An 11,161-nucleotide genomic window follows, 5' to 3' on the forward strand; every position below is an offset into this window, starting at 1 on the left:
ACGCGACCAACCTCTCCGACGCGAGCGAGTGCACCGACGCCTCGCCGGGCTACTTCGCCACCACCGGCTCCACGCAGCAGACGGCGTGCGACAAGGGGTCGTACACGGACGCGGCCAAGCAGGGCGAGTGCACGCCCTGTTCCGGCGGCACGTACCAGGACGCGGAGGCGCAGACGGCGTGCAAGCCGTGCGAGGCGGGCGGCTACTGCGCTGTTGGCGCGGCGGCGGCGCTGCCGTGCGAGGCTGGCAGCTACTCGCGCGCCACCAACCTCTCCGCCGCGAGCGAGTGCACCGACGCCTCGCCGGGCCACTTCGCCACCACCGGCTCCACCGAGCAGACGGCGTGCGCCAAGGGGTCGTACACGAACGAGACCAGGCAGGGCGAGTGCACGCCCTGCGCCGGCGGCACGTACCAGGACGCGGAGGCGCAGATGTCGTGCAAGCCGTGCGAGGCGGGCGGCTACTGCGCTGTTGGCGCGTCGGCGGCGCTGCCGTGCGAGGCTGGCAGCTACTCGCGCGCCACCAACCTCTCCGCCGCGAGCGAGTGCACCGACGCCTCGCCGGGCCACTTCGCCACCACCGGCTCCACCGAGCAGACGGCGTGCGCCAAGGGGTCGTACACGAACGAGACCAGGCAGGGCGAGTGCACGCCCTGCGCCGGCGGCACGTACCAGGACATGGGCGGCAAGACGGAGTGCAAGCCGTGCAAGCAAGGCAGCTTCTGCGAGCCGGGCGCGGCGGCGGCGCTGCCGTGCGAGGCTGGCAGCTACTCGAACAAGACGAATCTTGACTCGGCGGGCGGCTGCATGGACTGCCCTTTGGGCCACGCTTGCACCACTGGCAGCGCGACTCCCATGGCTTGCCGCGCCGGCACATTCGCATCCGGCTCGCGCAACGCCGAGTGCGAGCCGTGCAAGGCGGGATCCTACCAGAACGCCATCGGTGCTGCCGGCTGCGTCCGGTGCGGGCTTGGCAGCTTCTGCCCGGTCGGCGCGTCGCTCGAACTGCCCGCGGCGTGCGAGCCGGGTACATACGCCAACGTCACGGACGGCGACGGCTTGCCCGACTGTTTCGACTGTCCGGCGGGCTCGTCGTGCGGCGGCGGGGCTGCGCCGCCGGCGGAGTGCTCGCCGGGCTCCGTCGCCGCCACGCCTGGACTCGCCAAGTGCGAGCGGTGTGAGCCTGGCACATCTTCCAGCGCCGGCAGCGAGTCGTGCAGCGAGTGCGCTGCAGGCACTTACGCCGCCAACTCCGGCCAGGGCCAGTGCGTCCCTTGCCCCCACCCCCTCAGTAGTGAGCGCGGCGCCGTCATCTGCTCCATCTGCCAGAAGGGCTTCTACCTGCTCCAGAGCGCCGACCCGGCCGACATCTTCTCCTCCCCGACCGACTACTGCAAGCCATGCCCGCCAAACGCAGAGTGCTCGGACGACACCTCGCTCGCGACCCTCGGCGTCCCAACCGGCTACTGGCGCGCCAGCCCCTCCTCCGCCGTGCTGACGGCGTGCCGCGCCTTTGGAGGGGATGGCCAGGCGGGCCAGGCGCGGTGTGTCGGCAATGTTGATCCGGGAGAGGCTAGCGGTCGGAGGGTGCAGGAGGCCGGCTTGGACTACTGCGCAGACGCCTTCGCCGGCCCCGAGTGCCAGCTCTGCCGCGAGCCGAACCACTACCTGGACGCCGACGGCGCCGCCTGCAACGAGTGCGTCGCTGTCGGCACGGCGGCGGGGCGCATGGCGGGCACCGCCCTCGGCCTCTGCGTCGCGTTTGGCCTCGTGGCGTTGGCGTACTCAGTTCAGCGCGGGCAAACCGAGTGGAGGAAGGAGCGCTTCATCGGACTTCCCTTGCGCATCGCCGACCGCACCGGCGACGCGATTTACAAAATCGGCCTCATCCCCAAGTTCAAGATCTTGTTTGGCTTCTACCAGGTCTGCCTCGTCCTCTCCACCACCTACTCGGCGCGGCTGCCGGAACGGTACACGGGCTGGACGGAGGCGCTGGCCGAAGCCGTCTTCATCGACTGGTCGGGCGTCGTGCTGCCGGTGCAGTGCCTGCCGCACAAGTCCCGGCTCGTCGCCGTCGCGATCTCTCCCATCGGCGTCATCGCACTGCTCCTCTTTGCTGGCATTGTCTTGCGGCTCTGTGCTCGCTGGCGGCGTGCTCGGCGAGGGGCTGCGGAGCCACCGACGGCGCTGGCCGAAACTGACGATGCGGCGGTCTTTTCATGGCCTGCAGAGGTGGCGCTCGGCCTCCTCGACCTCAGGGGGGGGGGGGTTCGGGGCCAATTCTTTCTTTTCGGCCCTTTGGGGAGCGCCCCGATTTTGGCCCGGGGGTGTTTCCCGGGTCCTAACCCAAAAAAAAAAAACCCGCCCCCCCCCCCCCCCCCCCAAAACCCTTAGCTGTCGATGTGCGTGCGCAGGGCTACACCACCTCTGCGCCGGGCGAGACGCTCGCTCTGGTCGAGTACATGCGGCAGGACGCGAGCGTCGAGTGCGGCACCGACGAGCACGACTCCATCACGAGACTCGCCACCGGCTTCGTCGTCATCTGGCCGGTCGGCTCGCTAGTCCTCTACTCGGCCCTTCTTCTCGCATGCTACAAGCCGCTGCAGGCCAAGTCGCCGAACGCGCTGACGAAGGCCACCGCCTTCCTTCACCGGGAGTACAAAAGGAACTGGTACTGGTGGGAGGCGGCCGATCTGGCCCGCAAGCTCTTTCTGACGGGCTTCGTGCTGCTGGTTGCCGAGGAGGAGGACTCCTTTGTTCGTCTCGTCGTGGCGGTGCTCGTGTGTTCGTGCTACGCCGTCGTGATCGCCCTGGTCCAGCCCTACAAGCGGTTCGGGGACAACATCCTCGCCGTGGTGCGCCCTTCGCCCAATCCCACACGCCCTTTGCGCTTGCTTGTGCTGCAGCTCTCAGCACACGCTTGGATCGTGGCCAGTCCATCACCCACCCCACACACGCCCTTCCCACTGCAGTCACTCTGAGCCCAACGGACGCGGCTCGCACTGCAGGCCACCAGCCTCGTCCTCCTCCTCCTCTTCCTCGGTGCCAGCTGGACCACCATCTTCCTCAACATCGAGTTGCGATTCCCCGGCGACGAGCCGGGGCAGTCGGCCTCCGCCGTCCTCGGCTTCAGGTCTGAGAATGGACTGGTGAACTGGATGCTCGTCCTTGCTGCGGCTGCGCTCCTGATCTTCCTCGTGGGTACCATCATCGCCATCCGCCGCCTTGCCAAGGTCCCCACGATTCGCCTCGTCTTAACCAAGCAGCCCCCCGAGCTGGCTCTGGTGGAAGGCCTCACGTGGCACCTCTTCCTCTCGCACATCTGGTCAGTCCTGTGGTCAGAGGGAGAGGCGGCGTAGGAGAACCCGCCAGAACGACCCGCCACTCCGCGAATAGGTCCACCGGCCAAGACGCCGTCGCGGTCATCAAGAATGAGCTTAAGCTCTTGATCCCCGGCATCAAGATCTTCCTCGATGTGGACGATTTGAAGGACATCGGGTCGCTGGAGGATTACGTTGACCGCACGCAGGTCATGCTCTTCTTCCTGTCGAAGGGCTACTTCCGCTCGAAGGCACTCCCCCAGCCCCTCCCTTTCCGAGAGTGCCTCGCTGTGTCGCCCACGACTACTCGTGCGCTCCTTGCCTGCAGAACTGCCTGCGCGAGATTCGGACGTCGCTCGAGAAGAGCAAGCCGCTCGTCCTCGTGCAAGAGGCGGATCCGGCCAAGGGCGGCGGGACGCTGCAGGCGCTCCCCGCCCACCCCCAGCTCTGACCCTGCGGGGATTGCTCTCGCCACACACGGCTCTGAGGGGCGGTGTCGCCGCCGCCGCCGCACGCCAGCACTCACTCACGCACACCGTCGCTGCACGACTGCAGGAGTTGCGAGCACAGTGCCCGGAGGTCCTCCAGCCGGAGATCTTTGACAGTGGGTGGGCGCAGACGACGTGGCACCGCATCGACGAGTATCAGCGTGTCTCGCTTAAGATCATCTCCGAGGTGCCGCCACGGACAACTCCCTGCAGCTGTTCTGCCGTCGCCTCGACCTTGACCGCCGCCCCCTCGCACCTACCCTCAGGCGCTCCTCCTCTGCTCGCCACACTACCTGAACCTGACCTCCCTCCCGCTCTTCATCCCGGGCGAGGTCCAGGGCCAGCCGATCTCCTTCTCCAAGTCCGTCGTGCTCTGGGCCTCGCCGTTCGATGAGGGCGCAGACGAGCTGGCCAGCGAGCTCGCCACCAATTTCTCCGGCCTCACCGTCTCCACCGCCGAGGAGGCGGGCGACGCCACGCACATGCTTCTCTATCTGAACGCCGACACCTGGTCCGACGAGCGGCTGGCCGAGCAGGTCAAGCAGGCGCGCCAGGACAGGCTGAAGATCGTCATGGCGCACGAGAACGACCTCGACCGCGGCGGCTGTGAGTTCGCCAAGTTTTTTGAGACCACGCCGCAGGAACGCTGCCGATCAGCGGTCGATCTTTTATGTCCCGCCCGCTCCATGCCCCCCTTCCCCGCCGCCGCAGGAGCTCATCAACGCCGGGCTCTACGACGCCCTCGCCATTGCCTGCTTCCCCGGCCTGCACCATGAGGTGCGCTCCCCCGGCGGCACCTTTGCCACAGCGCCCGCCTCCTGAAGCGACTGATCTTGCACCCCCGGTCTCACAGGTGTCGCTCGTGCTGCTGGCCAAGGCTCTGGGCGCAACCCCGGTGAGCGCTCGCTCGAGCATCCGCGACTCGCTTTCGAATATCGGGCGCTTCACTACCGTGCCTCGCGGCTCGACGACGTCCGACCCAGTCGTTACCGAGGAGGATTCGCAGCTGGAGCAGCTGCCAGAGGTGGAGCAGGTGTAGAGGTGACGAGCAACTTTGCAGTTCGGCTCAAGCGGCAAGGGTTGGACGGTAATATCGTTTGTGCATTGTGTGGGCTTTGTGCACAGGGCGGGGTGGTAGGCGGTAGTGCTAGTGGGGCCCCGCCCCCCGCAAGCCGCGGTACTGTCCTATAAATAATAAATAAAACGGACACCTCTACTCGGAGCATGACTCGGAGATGGGTAAAAGGGGGTACTGTCTACGGGAACGTGCACACACGTATTCTATGGGAGGTATGTGTGTATACTGTATTGATCAGCGCCGTGATCACCCCTAGAGCCGTACTCAACGCCTCCAAGCTGCTCGGTCATCACGTCGATGCAGTCCCCGTCCTCCAGCTCAAGCATTCTCGGGGTTTGGTGCGAGTTCACGCGCTCCCCATCGAACAGGAACCGCAGCGTGCTCCTCGACGAATCACCGATGCCGCGCGTGTGGCAGTACTGGTCAGTCATCGGGGCAAGACTGTTGTCCATCTCGACGATGTACGCGTCCTCCCGGCCGTCCTGGTCAACTACCTTCACGGCTATGGTGCAGCCCATGCCGCCGCTGCTAGAGCCCGACGTCGAGAGGTTGAGAATGCGCTTCCGCATCTGCATGCCGCGTCCGACGCCCGGGGGCAGCGAAAGGCTGCCCCGTGACGCAATCTCCCACGCATCTAGGTGGTCCGTCAAGAAGGAGTGCAGCCCGTGCAGCTTTACGTCGAAGTGTGCGTCCTCGTCGAGCTTCTCCAGCGACACACAGCCGCTCTCGTCAGCAATGGCATCAAGATCCTCGTCGTAGTGGACGACGGGGTCTCCTTGGACTTTCGCTGCGTCGGCGAGCGGCTTGAGGTGCTCGAGCTTGCCGCAGCACACGATCCGCGCAGCAATCGGGTCGAAGTGGAAACCCGAAGCGCGGACTAACCCTCGAATCCCGTGTGAGCGGCCGCACATTGCTCGGTACCCCCCCCTGCACATCTAAAGCCATCCCTGCTGCTAGGGGGGGGGTCTGACCCCCCCAGCAGCAGAGCGCTGCTGCTGGGGGGGGGGTCGACCCCCCCCAGCAGCAGAGCGCACGGACCCACTCTCCCGCCTCTTCGCCGCCGTCCCCCCTCCACCCTCGGCTCGCGTTTGAGCGTACGCTCGAGGCGGTTGTGTTCACCGCGCCTTCGAGCCCGGTTGGCAGTAGGAGGGCCCGCCGGTGAGACCACTGATTTTGGTGTCGACCATAAATTCTCGCCACTGGAACACATGCTACTTACAGCTGCTGTCTGTACAGAGATGCCAGCACCCCCCACAGGCAGAGCGCTCCTGCTGGGGGGGGGGTCCGGACCCCCCCAGCAGCAGAGCGCTGCTGCGCTGGGGGAGGGGGTCAAGTATGGTACCGAAGGGTTGAGGCAACCTGGTTTGTGGACCTCCCGCACCTTACCCTTACAGGCCACCATAAAGGGACCCCGTTGTCCGTTTGACATCAGACTTTTTTTGAGTTGGAGGTAATAATTAAAAGGATTGCACTGTCCCAAAGAACTGATTCATTCATTTCACCCTCACATAGTAACAATACCTCAAAGTTGAAAACCTCCAAAATAGGCCGTCAGGACTCTGTCAGGACTCCGTCAGGACTCTGTCAGGACTCTGTCAGGACTCCGCCAGGACTCCGCCAGGACAACCACTGCCCCCCCGCTGTGAACAGAGCCCTTAGCTAGAGAGTAGGGAGGGGTGTACAGTCGAGTTACTCCCGAGGGCAGGGACGGCCCTCCACTGAGGGAAAGGGCGCAACGGGGACGGTATGCTCACAACCCAGCCACGCAGCTCTTTGCTCGCGTACAGCCAACGAGTTTGCTGGTCCACAGGCAGGCCAGGCCGTGAGCGTGGGCCGGTCGGGCCTGATCCTGCGGTGAGCACTGGAGGGCTATGCGGCTCGCTCCGTCAGCCGACTTGCGCCGTCGAGCGGTCGAGCGCTTCGGGTTGGACCCGCGGGAGGGTCCCTGCGCGGCTGACATGGCCAGCCAAGCCGTGTGCGCTGCCGTGGGCGCTGTCGTGGGTGCTGCCGTGGGTGCTGCCGTGGGCGCTGCTGTGGGCGCTGCCGTGGGCGCTGCCTCGGTCAGCAGTCGGTCAGCAGTCGGTCAGCAGTCGGTCCGCTGCTCGGCGCTGGCCTGCAGGCCGCCGGTGGCAAATCGGGGGGGCGCGGGCCATGGACGTCGTGGCCGAGCTTTGCTGCCTTCTTGCACGTTGCCGGCTGTAACGTTGCCTGCACCATGGCCGCGCCTCTCTTGCTTGTGCGCTTTTCATGGTCGAGCCGAGTGGCGCGAGAGTCAGCGTGATTTCTTTTGTCTGTCAGGACTCTAAGTTTCTGTCAGGACTCTCAAGTTTCTGTCAGGACTCTCAAGTTTGCTTGTCAGGACTCTCAAGTTTGCGTCAGGACTGCCCCATCAGGACGATTCCGCAGAGGGCGCGCACGGTCGAAAGGGGGGCTGGGCGTCTATCATTCACTGCTGGGGGGGAGGGGAAGGAGGGTTGCAGTGAAGGAAGGTGGAGGTCTCGTCGGAGGCACTTGTGAGCACTGTGAAGACCGTGCGCCGTCAGGACCCCGCCAGGACTCTGTCAGGACTCTGTCAGGACTCTGTCAGGACTCTGTCAGGACTCTGTCAGGACTGTCAGGACAGGTGCGGGAGGTCCACAAACCAGGTTAGGCGGCGGTGGTTTTATTGCGCTACCACGTACCACAGCGCTTGGGCCACATCAGCCCCAGCGGTCAGATCCGTCTCCTCTGAGCTCTGTCGATCTTGATGTTTAACCCTTTTACGTACACATTTCGAGCGAGTGAAAACCAACTCCTGAGCACGGCGCCGCAGGCGCCTGTTGATAGGTCCAGGTGATAGCCCTGGATGGGCAATGCATTCGCCTACCTGGGCCTCAGATCGCCCGACCGCGTCCCGGTGCTCTGTGGTCGGATTTGTGACGCCGCCGCACCGCGCCGCGGCCGGGGGCCCGCCGGAGGACGAGGATGGCCGTGACGGACCGGGACGAGCTCTGGGAGGTTCAGTGTCAGTGAGTATATTGTAGAGGCCACCCATGTGCACAATATCTTGACTGAGAGCTAAGCCAGGGGAGGCGATGCCGGGGCCGTACAGCAGCTTGATGGTGCTTCGCCGGCGTAGAAGCGGCCGCGGAGGGCTCCGGGTGCCTGAAAAAGACGGAGTTACGTGGGCTGTGGGAGAGTTACTGCACGATGACACAACGCTTGAAAAACCATTCTGACGAGCCTCCGAGCATACTTGTGTGGACGTTTTGGGCTCCCATCCCCCGCCCCGGATCCGTGGGCGATCGCCCACGCGGCTGGGGGGCACGGCGCGAGGTGCCAGGTGGCGCTTACTACTGAAAAGGAGGTTTTGGAGCCCCTAAAAGCGTCATAATAGCCGCACGTTTGCACTCGCCGTGCCTTGCCATCTCCGAACCGCGCTCCCTCCTTCAGCTTTGGGGCGAATCGGGTGCCGAACTCGGCGGCGACAGCCTTGGCTCGACATCTTTACCATTATGGCGAGAAAGAAACGTATAAGCCCCCCATGCGAAATGGCGAAAATGACTGAATCGGAGGGTAGCGCACGGGGGGCTTATGCGTTCCGCGGGGTCGTATGTTTGAGCCGGATATCGACCTGGAGCCCCATGGGGGTGGTATGAGCTGCCCCAAAACGGAAGGGCAATAGCCTGTTCACGGTTGCAGCTCCAACCACGGAAGGCCTCGAGCGCATCCGGAGCCCTCCAGGCGGCGCCGAGACTCGCTGGACCTATTGGTGCGAGTGCGCCGTCTGGCTCGGCGTACTCACCGGCCGGTGGGAGCGGATTTTGACCAAGCTGCTGCACGAGTGGCTCTTGGCGCAGGGCAGCGCCGGTCTCGACACCGACCCATCGGCGCGCCAGCTTGGGGATCCGGTCACGCTCAGCGGCGGCGCTCTGGCCGCAAAGATCGCCAGCCTGCAGAAGCAAAAGGAGCGTGACTTGCTGACCATGATGACCGACCCGTCTCTCCGCGTTTGGCTCGGCTTCATCGCGGTCTACGGCGACCAGTCGCTCATCCCGTTCATCAAGGGCTTTACCGAGGACGACTCGCCCGGCATCGGGTTCAAGGCGCGCCGAGTCATCCTCGAGCGAGTCGCAACGCTGCGCAGGTTTGAGAGCGACGCGCTCGACTGCAAAGAGCTGGACGGGCTGAAGCTGCTGGTCGAGAATACAGACGGCATCGACGCTGAAGCTGCCGCCGAAATCATTAGCCAGGCGGCCAAGGCCTCCGCCGACTACTTCGAGGAGGAGACGCACCAATGGCACGGCTCTCGCGCCAACCCGGTGCTGCTCCTGTTCGGCCTGATGGACGAGAGGGGCCGCGCCGTCGAGTGCGCAAAGGAGCTCCTCGCGACGCAGGGGCGCACCTCGATTGCCACCGCAATGCTGCCGCACATGCCCAAGCACGACAAGCTGAACGCCACCATGCTCGCGGCGGCGATCGGCGACGCCGTGGACGGCCCCTGCGTCGCGTTCCAGGACGAGTTCCTTGATCAGATCCGCATCCTCAGCAATTCGCCGGCCATGACCAAGCTGCGCGACCTACCCGCCGCACAGTCGCTCCATCAGCTGCTCTATCGCTGCCTTGCGCACGTGAACGGATGTGCAGAGGCACGTGGTCTGAGAAAAAACGAAACGCTGCGAGAGAGGAATCCCTGGCCCTGGCCATGGGTGAATTCTTCCCAGCCCCCCTCCGTGTGTCGCGAGATGCGCTCCCCACACTCCCGTCTCCCGACTCCCGTTCCCCTGTGTCGTGTCCCTGATCGTCCTTCCAAGATCCTGCTCGTGCAGGTGGGGACCCTGTCCTTCTCCCATCCCTCGTTTGGGTTTGTCTGTTTTCTTTCTTGCTTTCTTTTTACTCCGCTCCACAGCACGCTCGGGCGCCGAGACCAACTTCCCGCCACACTCTCACTCGAAGCAGAGCGCCAGGTCGGACATGCGGAGCTGGCGCGACGCCTCCTCGTCGGCGCCGGCGGCGTCGTCGAGCAGCCGCTCCGCGTTGCGCCGCTTGCGCCCCTGCAGCTCGAGCATCTTCTCCTCGACGGTGCCCTGCACGACCAGCCGCACCACCGACACCTCCTCCGGCTGCCCGATGCGGTGGACCCGGTTGATGGCCTGCTCCTCGACGGCAGGGTTCCACCTGCGCGAAGCGGTGAGGCGAAGGGGGGGGGGGGGTGCGTGTGTGTGTGTGCTCACACTCACTCACTCACTCACAGCGACTGGGTGAGGGGGCGAGGGAGCGTGGCGGCGAGGCAGCGTGGCGGCGAGCGCGACGGGTGGCGAGGGAGGCGGAGGCGCGCGTGACGGGTGGCGGGGGAGGCGGGGGCGAGGGAGGTGGTGAGGTGGGGTGAGGGTGTGTGTGTGTTGTGTGGGGGGGTGCTGGTGAGTGAGGAGGCGGGGAGGGGTCTTGGCCCCACCACGGGTCGAGGAGGAAGACGCGCCGCGCCGCGGTCAGGTTGAGGCCGACGTTGCCGGCGCGGAGCGAGAGCAGCATCACCCGCACGCGCCGGTCCTCCCGGAAGGCGGCGAGCGCCTCTCGCCGCTGGTCCAGGCTCATCGCGCCGACGAGCCGGACCGTGCGCACGCCTAGTCTCGACACGCACCTCCCGTCTTCCACCTCGGGGACACCTCTCCCCCGCCGCCGCCACCGCGCACGCGCCGAGCTCGCGCTGCACCGCGCGCTCCGCCTATGGCCCACGGGGAGGAGGGGTGAGACGGCGAGGAGGCGGAGAGGTCGGCAGGGCAAGAGGGCGGGAAGGGGGGGGGGGGGGGACACGCTCGGCAAGTCTCGGCTAGTCTCGGCTAGTCTCGGGTAGTCTCGGCAAGTCTCGGCAAGTCTCGGCAAGCCTCGGCAAGTCTCGGCAAGTCTCGGCAAGTCTCGGCAAGTCTCGGCAAGCCTCGGCAAGTCTCCGCCAGGTCAAGCATCCCAACCCACTGCGAGAAGACAACCGCCTTGAGCGGCCGCCGGACATCCCCGCCCCCAGCACCTCCTCCGCCGCCCCCATCGCCTCCGCCGCCGCCGCCGCCGCCGCCGCACTGATCGGCGAGCGCCTCCTCGCGGAAGTCTGCTCGCAGCTCGGAGAGCAGCGCCTACCGAGGTGCAGCCCGAAATCGAGCCGGAGGTCGAGCCGGAGATCGAGCCCGAGATCGGGCCGTAGATCGGGCCGAGGGGCACACGCGTGCGGCGGCGCGGGCGGCGCCTCAATCTTGGCCGAGGAGCGCCACTCTTCCGTGTCGAGGTCGACGCTGAAGCGCGAGG

The 11,161-nt window shown here is 65.8% G+C and overlaps 2 protein-coding genes across 2 annotated transcripts; both read right to left on the bottom strand.

Annotated features, from left to right (window-relative positions):
- Nucleotides 1-5,088: 5,088 nt before the first annotated feature.
- On the bottom strand, nucleotides 5,089-5,403 carry EMIHUDRAFT_62771 (hypothetical protein; the record flags this gene model as incomplete). The annotated part of the gene is made up of 1 exon (XM_005790377.1): nucleotides 5,089-5,403. The coding sequence occupies one exon, from the start codon at nucleotides 5,401-5,403 to the stop codon at nucleotides 5,089-5,091; it is 315 nt and encodes a 104-aa protein (XP_005790434.1).
- Nucleotides 5,404-9,759: 4,356 nt separating this feature from the next.
- Nucleotides 9,760-10,960, bottom strand: EMIHUDRAFT_414962 (hypothetical protein). The gene is made up of 4 exons (XM_005790378.1): nucleotides 10,816-10,960; nucleotides 10,562-10,589; nucleotides 10,320-10,488; nucleotides 9,760-10,042 (listed from the first exon to the last, which is right to left on the bottom strand). Exons 1-4 carry the CDS (start codon nucleotides 10,825-10,827, stop codon nucleotides 9,811-9,813), a joined length of 441 nt encoding a protein of 146 aa, XP_005790435.1. The 5' UTR covers nucleotides 10,828-10,960; the 3' UTR covers nucleotides 9,760-9,810.
- Nucleotides 10,961-11,161: the final 201 nt, after the last annotated feature.

The sequence above is a fragment of the Emiliania huxleyi genome (assembly GCF_000372725.1).
Source record: "Emiliania huxleyi CCMP1516 chromosome Unknown EMIHUscaffold_12, whole genome shotgun sequence".
NCBI classification, from domain to species: domain Eukaryota; phylum Haptophyta; order Isochrysidales; family Noelaerhabdaceae; genus Emiliania; species Emiliania huxleyi.

What these genes read in the sequence shown, in the direction of transcription:
- EMIHUDRAFT_414962 (XM_005790378.1), bottom strand. An exon ending in CGCGGTGCAGCGCGAGCTCG is followed by an intron (nt 10,489 to 10,561) that starts GCGCGTGCGCGG and finishes TGTCGAGACTAG; the next exon opens with GCGTGCGCACGGTCCGGCTC. An exon ending in GTCTTCCTCCTCGACCCGTG is followed by an intron (nt 10,043 to 10,319) that starts GTGGGGCCAAGA and finishes CGCTTCGCGCAG; the next exon opens with GTGGAACCCTGCCGTCGAGG.